Below are 13,241 nucleotides of genomic sequence, written 5' to 3'. Positions count from 1 at the left end.
GGGCCTGCTCACCTGAGCATCCAGCAGGATTTCTACATTTCCACCCTCTCACCCCCCAGCACAGTGCCTTTGTTAGTGCGCTTGGTTCATGCCTTTCCTTGAGACAGATTCCTGAAGACTAGCTAGTCTTCCTTACCACCAAGAGGCTATGGGCTTTTCTTTGGCTATTTATTTTCTCAAGAAGTATATAGTTTTATGTTGTCCCAAATAAGATATCAGCTGAAGATAAACTATTTCCTCAAACAGACCTTCAGCTATATCCCACGACCATGTGAAATAGATAATCATCATAATCCTTTATTAAGCACTTGCTCCCATTTTGTAAGGTTCCAGCTCCCCTTGCCTGGATTTGTTCTGGGGGTGGCCAGCCGGGCTTCACAAAAGGCAGACATGTGCAACACTCAGCTCTGGCACGTAGAAAAGTAGAAATGTTTGTCATTATTATTCTCCAGTAGTTCTTTGAGTTTACAACTCAGAAAGATGACATGATTTTTCTAAGCATTTAATCACAGATTGGTGTTCACAGTGGTTTGTAGATGGTTCCTTGTCTGTGTTATGGTAGAGACACTGATTTCTTCAGTGGAGTCTCCTTTCTTCCTAGGGAGCCGTGCTCTATCACTTTAATCTTCCCAGGGCTAGAAAGTTAGCTTCATGTTAGAGCACACGCTCAGCACACACTAAGCCCTGGATTTATTACCTAGCACCATCAGCACCACCACCACCACCAGGCATCATTTCATATTTAGGTGTTTTCTTTTGCACTTTTCTCTGAAACAACTACCTTTTTTTCTTCACTGGCCCCAAGGACTCCTCTCTGTGTTCACTACTGGTGGCAAACCTCAATCTTCTTTACTCTTATCCTTATGCCCTAGTGTTCAGGAAATTAATGGAAGCAAATGAATCACTCCCAGGAAATTAATGGAAGCAAATGATTCACTCTGTGTGTGTGTATGTGCGCACATGCATATGTGTGTGCATGCATGTGTGTGCCAGTCCTGGGCTTGAACTCACAACATGAACACTGTCCTTGAGCTTTTCTTCTCAAGGCTAGTATTCTACTACTTGAGCCACAGTGCCACTTCCAGCTTTTTGATGGTTAATAGGAGATAAGAGTCTCAAAGACTTTCCTGCATGGGCTGGGTTCAAACTAGGATCCTTAGATCTCAGCCTCCTGAGTATCTAGGGTTACAGGCATGAGCCATCAGGGCCCAGTTTTATAATTAGTTTTGAATATGAATATGTATAATTGAAATAGCATTTGTGTAGTAGAGTTTGACTTACTCACATTCAGTCATGAGAAGAAAAATTTCACACACTTCAGGATATCACACAGTTGTGAAGTCCTGCAAACTAGAAAATCTAAGCCATGTGAGAAAGAAACGTCAGAAACTGTAACCATCCTCTTCCTGGAAACTCCACATTGTTTCCAGTTAATGGACAACGATTCATTTTCTTTTTAAACTGGGAAACAAGATATATCATGCCTGGTAATTGGAATTGTCTTCCTTCCTCTTGTGGCTGGAAAAGTCCTAGTTTGGTTTGGTTTTAGGGACACTGGTTCTGTGTGTGTATGTGTGTGCTTTGTGCGGTTTGTGATTCACTTTGAACCCTGTCACTCCAAGGGCTGTGATGACTCAAAACCTCACCTCAGGGTGCAGCACAGATCTCCGTAGCTTCTCATGAATACCATCCTGATTCTGGCATAAGTGACAGGAACACATGTGTGATTAGCAAAACTGGAACAAACTGTTCTTCAATTCATGACACCTGTTAACCTTATTGAAAGTCAAGGACAGAAAGTCAGGAATCATAGTCAGCATTTGGCCAAGTTCCTCTTTCTTACATTAAGAAACAAAGCACCCGTTCCGTGAACTATTCAAATTAATTGAGCAGTTTGATATTCATAAAGAGTATTTCTGCTGCCACCTAGTGGAACTTCCAACCCTACAACATTGTCATGAATCCTGAAAAAGAAGGTTTTCTGTGCCCAAGGTTTAAGTGGTGGAGGCTGTCTTTCTAGAAGATCTGTTCCTTATGCTTTGTTGTTTTTATTCTGCCTGCATTAAGAGATCAGCATAATATTTTTAATGGAACACAAATGTTCTCTCAGATCATTACTATAGCATATAAAATCTTGTCAGTTTCTCCTGTTTCAAATTCAATCTGACTATTGGTAAACTTTGATGAGTTTTATAACTTTTAAACCTCACTGTCTATGAAGAGACCATTACTAGCTGCAGTTGGTTCAAATTCAGTGCCTTTGCCCATGATACTAGCTCTTACTTCTCATAAAATACTTATTTGGCTTCCAAACTCCATTCAGGAATACTTGTGGGAATAGGTTATCTGTATTTTATCTGTAATTCATTTCATAGAAGATTCTATTAGGATCATCTGCTCAACTCAGGCGAAGCTCCCTTTAAATCCCCTCATCTTCCACTATGAACTTCCAAGTAGACATCTTGGCATAATTTCCAAATGATGTTTTGGCCACAGTTGTAGGGCACGAGTCCAGGCAACATCAGTTCAATTGGGAATGTGTAACTGAGAGTGCAGCAGAGCCAGGGGTCAGAATGAATCCCGACTGTGTGTATTTATATATTATATCTGTATCTATATAGGTGTGTGTCTGGTGCAGAGTGCAAGGAAGAGTAAGATCTGGAATTCATTCTTCCTGAGAATCAGGTCTTTTGCTCATTCCCCTTATGAACAAATAGTACTTCATGCAGGAAGGATTCTGAGGAGACAGTGGTGTCCATATATGGAGCTGCCCCAGAAAGAAGGTCTTTTCAGTACTGGGCTGGACATTTTGTTGATATCTCCTGGTACATTTAATTCTAAGTTTAGAGGAGAGGGAAGAAGAAAGGGAGGAAGAGAAAGGAGAAGGGAAAAAGAAGAAAGGCAGGAAAGAAGGAAAATACAAAGGAAGGAGGGAGGGGCAGAGGGAGGAAAAAAGAAAATAAAGGAAAGAAGGAAAGAAAGGATGGAATGAAAGAAGGGGAAAAGGAATGTGTATGAAGAGAGTTTGAAATTATGCATAAAGATAAAATGTACATGTAACAATGTCTGTTGAAAAATATCTTTTATTAGAAGTAACAGAAATACTTTCAGATAAACAGTTTCTTTGCCTGAGTTTTTATGGCTAAGATCTCTCAGCACAAGAGCTCTTCCTTTGGTTTCCATTCACAGATCCAGTAAATGCCAAGTGTCCATCCAAGGCATTCTCAGGAGGATTACAACCTGGTAGACTGTTTTCTTCATTTTGGATGTCCGTTTTGACATATATACTTCCAATTTATAAAATAACTTTTATTTCCTACTACAACAAATCTTTGGAAAAATAGCTTATCTATTACAATGATTAGGTCCATAATATAACATTGAAACATTACTGTGAACAAATCAATGGTTTAGGAAAAAAAAGTGATGCAATTTGCTAGATTTTTACAACATTTTTCTATTGTATGACTTTTCAGAGACATGAGATATTTTAATAAAAAGAGATCTCTTCCTTATCTTCTGTCAATAAGCAAAAGAAATATTTGTTTTACTTGAAGGCGGTCTTTGAAAGTGATAACCAGGCTCCAAACCCACATCTCCTTTTTCTCATCAGTTTATTTCCTTTCTTTAGTGACTTGGTATTTTCTTAGTATTTGTGTGAATTGGGGCATATACACATGCTATGTTCTCAGTACAAGAGTCTCAGTACAAATTGCTTCTTAGGGAAGTTGTCTGCAATCCATTTGTGTCAGGTAGTTCCCTTTACTTTAAAGTCACACATCACTACCCTATGCTCCCATGTTTATGTGAGTTCATACTTGTTTTTAGCAAAGACAATTCAGAATTATATAAATGGGATGTACACTAACACCTTCCTAAGTTTCCTTATACATATATTTTATAAGTGTGCCATCATCAACAAATTATGTATGCCATTTTCACTGTGGGCAATATCATCAGTGATGGCTAGGCTGTCACACACGCCAGCCAGTGATCATTGGATGGACTGTTTCATTACGGTAAAACTTCTCACTGTGGTTCCAGCCACAGTCCTCACAGTTGCTCAAAGATAATTTACTGCAGCTTGCTCACAGAGCTAAGCCTTCCCCCAGTACATCTCCTCTCCCACCTCACCCCACCCCACCCCACCCCACCCAAATGTTCTCCAGAGTTTAAATAATTTTTAAAAGACACTTAACACCACAGTAGGGAATTTGTTGGCATGACACGGACCACACGGTTACTCCAGATGCTGTATTCAAACTGTATGGGTCCATTGAAAAAATAGATATAACCTAGAGGATAAAAGACATGGGGAGCACGTCAGAGCTAGAAAATACGGAGGTTTTCCTACAGCAAATACTGAGCATCCCATCTGTAGGATTTCATTTATTTTTAGCATTCCAACCACTGCCCTACTAAAGCTTAAATGTGCTATTTGGAGTTTGAAAGAAGATACAAAGAGGGATAAAGATTCTGAGAGGTCTTAAGTTGCTTAGAATTGTCTTTTCATACATTCCAGTTTTGAAGAAAAAAATTGATATTAATTATTTGTTGTAAATTATGGGTGAATTAGCTATGGTGCTTACTTATATGTAAATCATGCTGCACCTGACTTTAGTTTGAATTCTGGAAATATCTTTTGCAACCTGACATTTTTATGAGTAATTTTACCTACCATGTAACACCTAGTATCCCTTATTCACAGAAGTGTTAACTAAGTAAAATTCTCATTTATTCTAAGCAGGTTATTTTTTGCATGCTGTCTGTATACTGGATATTATCCTATAACATTTGATGATTAGTCCCTTAGCTGCCCAATAGTTATTAGTACATTCTAGATCCATCATTAAAATAGGGAAAAGTTTTTTGAGACCAAAGAACATCTTTTTGAGAATCAATGCAATGTAAATAGTTACCGTTTTTCTCATAAACAGCATCTACTTTATCACCAATTCCTGGGAACTCTTCTTCTATCAATCTGGGATAGTCTTTATCCATAATATGATTAATGTCATCATAACTGTTTAATAAGGAAAAGAAATGATTAAGCCACAATAGTGTTTACCTTGTAATCTCAGCTACTGGGCAGGCTGAAGTGGAAGAATTTGAGTTTGAAAAAAAAACAGCATATACGTGTATGGAAATACCAAAGGAAAACACCTTTGTACAACTAGTACATACTAATGAAAAACAATGCAATGGATGTTGTGGCACCTTTCAAAGTTGGTGAGAGTTTTACCATTTTGTAGCCCTTTAACAAGAGGAATTACAACTCTGATGCTTGGTTAGTCTTTGTTGACTCACTTAAAGGTCACATGCATGAAGATAGTCATAAGCTCATTTCCAGTTCACCAATTATTTATGTTACTAAAATATATCATTAGGAAGGGGTTTTATGGTGTAATAAATATGCTTATGTATTCTGTGCTTATCCTTTGATCTCCAACTTGCTAAATACAGTAATGGATACAGAAATATTCAAGGTTTAATTTCTGTAGCAAAAGTCAAAAGAGTATGTAATTATATCTTTCTATAACAGATTATCTCATATTTCTTCTTCCCTGCTCATGTCATACCTGATCAACAAAATACATCCTGAAATTAACCTAGGAGAAGAAGCTCTCTTCTCTAAGCTTCTACAGTCACTGATGAAAAGATTCCTGAATCCTTTAGTTGTGTTTCAATAAGTAAGAGGGTAATATCTTGGACATGTATGTACATAACTGCAACTTTAGGCCTTAGAAGCTAAGTATCACAAGGGAGTAGACAGAAAGTGTCACGAGAGTACAGAACCAGGGCAATGACTTCTGAGTGGGGTGATTGGGAAAGACTATGTTTTTGAAATGGTAACCAGTAGGTAGACTTTTGAGAGAGATGCACGGAAAGCCAACAAAGAAAATGTCCTCAGAAGCTGAAGGGATGTAGAAGTGTTGTGTGTTTGAACTATGATGAGCGATCTATCCTGAGCGACTCATGTACTGCTCACGGAGTACAGGGCACAAAATGTAGTGCCAGACACAGTTGTCAGTCCTCTTTAGACAGAGTCATGTCATTGTCATAAATGAAAAGTCAAAAGGCAAGCATGATATATACAGGGATGATGTGTGTGTATGTGTGTATGCATGTTTTCAAGAGGGCTTGAGATTTCTTTAAAATAATACCTGTCTGAGAGGTTGCCAAAGGAGTTGATAGGGACCATAAATAACCTGTGATACAATAATTTAGAGTAGATATTAATTTAGAGTAGTACTGCCATACCTCCAGACCTGGTTTCCAGAGAAAAAGAGAGTTTTGCCTGTATCCTCAAAATGAACTGCAGCACTTATCTTCTTAACCTCTTTTGGAAATCCAAGTTCTGATATTTTTTGGGGATAGCCTTCCAGAATGTCATAACCATTAAGAGCCCAAAATTTTCTACCTAGGATAAGTGAAAGAACAGGTTTATGATCCTTGAGGCTTAGGGTTCATGGATGTAGGTATTACCTTAAACAAAAGGAGACTATTTCTAAGAAATGGACTATTTAGTGTCTACTTAAAATTTCCATGTTTAGGCCAGGTGCCGGTGGCTCACATCTGTAATCCTAGCTACTCAGGAGGCTGAGATCTGAGGATCACAGTTCAAAGCCAGCCCAGGCAGAAAACTCCGTGGGACTCTTATCTCCAATTAACCACTCAGAAAACCAGAAGTGGCACTGTGGCTCAAGTGATAGAGCACTAGCCTTGAGCTTGAGAGCTGAGGGACAGTGCCCAGGCCCAGAGTTCAAGCCCCACGACTGACCAAAAAAAAAATCCATGTTTATGAAACATAGAAATTTGAACATTCTTCAAGCACAAAAAAGAATAAGATACAAACTTTCTAATTACGAATATATACAAACAAATATGACAATTTGGCAACTTATTGCCTCCAAATACTGTTTGTAGCTAGATTGAAAATCCATGAAGAAACAGCACTGTGGGGAGAATAAATTAGATTAAAACTCAAACTTTATGCCAATCAGAATGTTATTTCCTCCATTCAAAGGTAACTTTGTTGTGGCATTAAATAATAGTCAATAGAAATAGCATCAGTAGAATGTTACGCAAAACTAGCATCAAATTATAGCCATGGGTATAGAGCAACAATTTGGAAATGTTCCATAATTTTATGTAAAAATACAGTGAAGAACTAGAAGAAAAAGTTAGAAATGAAATAAATTTATGTACGGAGAAGGAGTTAGGATTAATATTTCCCTCCTTCCCTGGCAAAGCACATTGTTAAATTTTCTCAACAATTTTTTTGAAGATGTAGGAGAAAAGAACTTAAATGTTGGCTGTGAGTAAAGAATGGATATGATGGATAATAACCTGTGGGTCTTAACAGCACAAATTTAGGAACCTTTGTAGAATGGTTTCAGATGCTTTCTGCTCTTCATTGGTTACACTTGCTTCTTCATGTAGGTAATTTTTTAGTGTCAATCGTTTTGCTAAGTCACTGGTAACCCAAGTTCATCGCTGCCTCCCCTGGCCTGTGCGAAGTCTCACCCGGGAAGGCTTACCTCTAAAGATGAAGATAAGGTCACGTGAGGGATGCTCATATGCAGCATCGACACGGTTAGGAAGTTCTGGCCAAAAGGATTTTGTCAAAAACAGCTCTGCGTCAACCTGCTGAGGGTGTAGACGCCAGAAGAATCTACGGCAAGAGTAAACATGTACAGCTTGCGATGGCATTTAGTGCAATACTTGTACCCTGCCAGAGGGGGAGCTCAGCCCACATCAGCATAGCTCGGGGGGAGTCTCAAGTGTCAGTTTTGAGTCAGAGCTCTAACTCTCACCTAAGGCATTCGCATTTGAAATATCACAGGGCTGAGGGAAGGCTGGCAAGGGTAGAGAGCAGGCTTTATTCAATTTTGCTATCCTGCACATGGCAAGCAAATATGGCAGGCTTAGCATTGGACTCTAGAAAGAAAAGACGAATTTCATAAACAGTGTCATCCAGGGTCCCATGGCCTGGGGCACCAGGAGTAAAATGTCCTGTTGAATAATCAAGGTGGTGGCGGTGCTGATGGGTCTCAAATGAGGGAAGAACAAATGAATGAATGTGCAGATGAGCAGATAAAGAAAAAGCACGCTAAGTGAAAATTACGACTTAACTTTTATCTTCAAATTTAGGTTGAAAGTACTCTTTTTTTCCCCTCAAATTCCAACATATACATCCAGAATCAGTTTTTCCAAACCAAAAGAACTCACGAAATTAGTCATTTCGTGATTTCTTTCATATTTGCTTTTCAGAGAAATAGAATTTCTAATTTTAATTTGCCAATTTTATTTTTACAAGAAACAACCTATAAGCTGCACAATGTTAAGAACAGCCACTGTGTACATGTCAACCCATCAGCATGTCTAAAATATGCAAATAAACTCTCCAAGACGTCTCTTAAAGTTTGGATAGTTCGGCAGATAGAGCTAATGCTTGTCACATGCAAAGCTGGTGACGGCGTCTCAGTACCTGTCTTTGAAGATCATTGTCTCTCCTCGGAGACTGGTGATGGCATCAAGGGACAAGGCAGGGTCACACTTATCAGGTGTTTTGGGGTGTTTAGGGTTGGGGTCCTCATCACCTGGGCCTGCAGTGATGAAAGAACTGGGAAGTTACTGAGGGTGGTCTTCCTGGTGACTGGGTCAGGGAAGGGTGGTCTCCAGGGAGGACATGGAGCCCCGAGGCTGCACACAGATACCTGCTAGCCCTAATTCCTTCCTCCAGCTACCTGTGTCCCACAGGGGACTACACTCTGCTCTCATCCTTTAGGACCCTTTAGATTCTTCTGGACCATAAATTTAGATTTCTTTAGGTGGATGAGACAGAAAGGTAAAGCAAAAGACTGAGAACATTCCCCTTGAGTCGCATGGCTACCTTGGAGGTTCATGCTCCCTTTTAAGCCATGGCTGATGGCACCCGGGCCCTGTGGTAGCCCTGTCTTCACTCCTTTCTAGACTGACAGCCATCAACATCAGATGATGTTGTGTCACCAGGTTGCCGTTCGGCAGCTGCATCTCTGTGTCAAGCCTGCCCCCCCAGCACCTCTGAGTGACTGGTCATGTGTCTGCAGCTTTTCCACAGGCAGGCGGGGTGTGTGAGCAGTAGTGGCCCAGCACGGCTTTTTTACCTCTGTCTGTCTTCAGCCCCTCTGTCTCAGCAGAGCAGAAGTAAGAATCTTAAAATCAACTCAACCATTTCCTGGGTTGCCTCCCCATTCCTGCCCTTACTTATACTGGTTATGATGGCAGATTTAAGTCAGGGGAGAAGCGCTGGGTTGAGGTGATGGGGGCAGGCCGGCCGGCCACATTCCTCCAGACATGGTCACGCTGCTGACTGGGCCACTCACTTCTATTTGTAGCAAGTGGGCCATAAGTAATGTCCGCTTTGAGGTTTAATTATTTTGAAATGTTATTAAAAATGTACAAGAAAAAAGAAGCATTTCTTACACGGTCACTGTAGATATTATTTAACAATTGCAAAGGCCACATGAGTAATTTCTAGGGCAAATTGGAGTGGTGAAAGAATACCCAGAATTTAGAAAGCTGCTCAAAATCATGCTTTTTCCATAAACTGTGTTGCCTGAGTTTATGCAGTATTAGAGTTCACTACTACATAGTATACTTGTGGCCAGTTGCCATTGGTTCCCTCCTCTATTCCTAGCCACTCAGGAAGCTGAGGTCTGAGGATTACAGTTTGAAGCCAGTGCAGGCAGCTGTGTCTGTGAGACTCTGACCTCCAATAAACCACTCAGAAAAACCCAGAAGCGGTATTGTGGTTCAAGTGGCTCAAGTGCTAGCCTTGAGCACAAAGAGGCTCAGGGACAGCACCCAGACCCTGAGTTCAAGCCCCAGGCAAATAAATAAATAAATTGCTGTACTCTAGCAAAATAGGGCTTATTTGGTTAATTGGTTAAAGGAGGAATAAAGTAGCTTCCTTTCTTATGAGTGTGTATTGCAATGAATAAAATACAAATAGGAAGAGTCACATCTTAAACAGGTGGGCTATACTCTACTTGAATAAGTAGTTTGATTTGGAAAGAAAGTATTGTCAATGACAGCATTATTGGGAATGGTAAGTTCAGTAGTAATTTAGATAGTCAATGTAAGTATCTACTCTGCTTATCCTACTATTTTTATTATTGTCTTCCAGTAGTTGCACCGAGGAGTTTCATTCACAAAGCAGCCTTGATCAATGTCACCCCTTTCAGCGTTCTCACCTATCCCTCCCAACCCCTTTCCTCGCTCTTCTTAATTTTGTAGGCTAAACATTGGAGTCTTGACTGCATTTCCCTTCTTCTCTTCATTCATCTACCCCACCCCTCTCAAGCCTGCCCCGCCCCTTTCAAGTGTCCATTTTCTGGTGTACATTTTGTTTATAAAATGATCAATTAAGAGTTACCGTAGAGAGACTGGATGCCTTGCACATCGTCCTCGGGGAGCATGAAGTGGTTCTTGCCGGTGTAGGTGTAGATGGGGAACATAAGTGCCCCGGGGTCCTTGGAGTGGTCCAGCCCTAAGGAGTGGCCAAACTCATGGGCAGCAACCAGGAACAGGTTGTAGCCTGCAAGAGAACCAGGCGAGAGTGAGCAAACTGCACCAAGGACAGGCAACGGAAGAATGATTCTTTTCTGCAACTCACTTTTCTCTTTCTCATTCTCTTACTCAGCTTTTAAAATTAATAATCAGTTGCTCAGTAACAGTCAAATGACTGCTTCACTCCTTGTCAATATTTTATCACTTTCTGGTTATAATTGCCTATACCATTCGTCACTTGCCCTCAGTAATGTCACTAGATCGCTCTCATCTGATTAGTCAAGGATTTATTGTGAAGAGAATAGGAGTCCTGCTTGTTCTCTTCCTATTCCCAGGCAGGTAGCAGACATGACCTTCGGTGAGCTCACACGGGTCATATGTTCTCTTCCTGTTCCCAGGCAGGTGGCAGACGTGACCTTCGGTGAGCTCACACGGGTCATATGCAGCAGGTTGTGTCGGTGAGCTCACACGGGTCATATGCAGCAGGTTGTGGCTCGGATGAGTGTGTTACCTTTGGAAGTACTTGTCCAGGTTTCGTCGTCATCAAAATGGGCATCTCCTCCATAATTTGGCCCAGGAGGAAAAGCGTGAGCCAGCAGACCAGAGGGCCCGTCAAATGGGTAGAAGTCGCCGTGTTCTACACATAAAAGCAAAGAATAGATTCGGATATCTTCAGTAAGTGGTATCTGTCTCAAGGGGTTGGCAACGTTTTGCTGAATGCTATAAAAGTGAAGAATGACAAAAGAAATAGAAATGGAACCAATAAAAATGCTTCCCAAATGATTCTTCATCATTACCTTTAGTTCCAAAAGAGATCATGATATCAGCTGTGCCGTCGTGGATTCTGGTGAAATTCAAAGGGGTGACATCGGACCACACTTTGAAGGCTTTTTTGAAGGACTTTTCTACTTCTGAATGAGTCATATCTGGAGTATAATTCACAATTCTGTTCAGCAGAGAAAGTCTCAATTAAACTTGGGAATATGAAAGCTATTTTAGAATATGCTTTCCTGGAATATTACTTTCTAAGTGAAAGTAAAGCTTCTTTATAAGGTAGGTTTAATTAATTATGCTGTCATACTAGGAGAAAAAGCCTAAAATTCAATAAAATGTTTAAGCAACTCCAAACACTGTCCATGTGGCAGCTTAAATGTGAAATATTCAAATGCATGCTAGAAATTTGGGATTATATTGATACAGCCAAATTAAGTGAAAGAGCCCTGTAGATATTCTAGAAAAAGTGCTCCCTCTCAGCATTTATATGATAAATATGACTGAAGTAGTTTCAGAGTTTCTTGAATCTACTTTTACTCCTATTTACTTTCTATTTCTAAAGGGAGTATTTGATTTGTCCACTGAAAGATACTGCTGGGTTGGTATTACAGTAATAGATGTTATAAGTCCACCGCAACAACAGTGTTGAAGCTATTTCCAATTGCTATCAGAGACTTAGGCTTAGAAGAACAAAACTAACGAATACTAAGAAAATACAGTCTATGATTTACCTGTAGGTTAGATTCATGTTGGACCACTTGAGAGTTCGAGGGAAAACATTGTATTCACCCACATCAGGGACCCCACATCTTGGTTTTTTCATGACATCTAAGGTATTATCATCAAGCTGGCCTGTCACCTCCAACCCAAAGAATGACTGCATTTCTCGGAGCCTCTCCACCATGGAACCGGCAGCCGACTTCTTCAGGATTCCCGCAAGATTCCGAGGATGGTAGTATGATTTCAGGTAGTGCTAGAAAAGAAACCCAGGTCACCTACTTTTAAAAGAAAAGGGAATCTAAGAGATGCTCTCCGTTTCCAGGGTGGCAGGGTGCTTTACCTCTGCAAACTGGAGATCTTCCTCAGACAAGTCACTGTCATCATCCCCACTGGGAAGGGGCAGGGACCGACAGTGAGCCCAGCTCAGGAAGAAGAAGGCAGCCAGGACACCTGGACGCATCTTGTATGGCTGTGCTGCCCAAGACTTGCCTTTCCATAGCAAATCCCTTCACTTTTATAGGCCTGTAGTGGTGAGTCATCATGTATGGATGTGTTTCTGCTTCTAGGCAGTTAAAGGTAAATATGCTTGCATGGCCACTTTTTTTTTCCTTCTTTCCTCCCAAGTGTGGTTTTGTGGCAGAATTTTAGGGAAATGCAGAATGAGGGCATCTCTGGTTTCAACGGGGTCTTGAAACCCATCTGGCAAAATAAACAGTGTCAGCATATTTATGGGTTCCGTGGGAAGGCAGAGAGCAGTAGCTTTTTCATTTCACTGGGGAAAAAAATGTCGTCTTCCTTTTGTAAGAAAGCAGCTACTTGGACTTTTTCATAATAAGAATATCTAGGTAGACTATCTAGATGATATCTCCATATCATAAAAAGGCAGCGGGTCCTGCTTCCATAACGCTGACAGCCCACCACGGCCTCAACTCTATTCTCTCCAGAGTGTCCAGAGGGAAAGGCTGACTTTGTGGAGGGCTGTGGAACAGCACAGATCCAAGCTTAAAGCCTTGGACGTGTTGTGGGGAGGGGGATCCTAGGGCAGAATTTTTGACAGCCTCCTGGAAGTGCTTCCCACTGTGGATCTCAAGTTCCTGTGATGGAAAAGCTGAGCCCCCCACATCCCTCATCCAGTACAGAGGTGCTGTGTTAGAGCTCTTCACTGCAGGAAATTATTCACTTTGGAATTTGAT

General features: G+C 40.8%; 1 protein-coding gene across 1 annotated transcript; it reads right to left on the bottom strand.

The window, feature by feature from the left end:
* Positions 1-4,153: 4,153 nt before the first annotated feature.
* On the bottom strand, positions 4,154-12,521 carry Mmp13 (matrix metallopeptidase 13). Its single transcript, XM_013009551.1, has 10 exons — positions 12,389-12,521; positions 12,060-12,301; positions 11,352-11,500; positions 11,066-11,191; positions 10,421-10,582; positions 8,492-8,609; positions 7,542-7,675; positions 6,262-6,421; positions 4,920-5,023; positions 4,154-4,295 (listed from the first exon to the last, which is right to left on the bottom strand). Exons 1-10 carry the CDS (start codon positions 12,506-12,508, stop codon positions 4,195-4,197), a joined length of 1,416 nt encoding a protein of 471 aa, XP_012865005.1. The 5' UTR covers positions 12,509-12,521; the 3' UTR covers positions 4,154-4,194.
* Positions 12,522-13,241: the final 720 nt, after the last annotated feature.

The sequence above is a fragment of the Dipodomys ordii genome, unplaced genomic scaffold (genome assembly GCF_000151885.1).
Source record: "Dipodomys ordii isolate 6190 unplaced genomic scaffold, Dord_2.0 Scaffold10, whole genome shotgun sequence".
Taxonomy (NCBI): Eukaryota; Metazoa; Chordata; class Mammalia; order Rodentia; family Heteromyidae; genus Dipodomys; species Dipodomys ordii.
The sequence above is the reverse complement of the archived record's forward strand: the minus strand, read 5'-3'. Positions and strand labels throughout refer to the sequence as shown.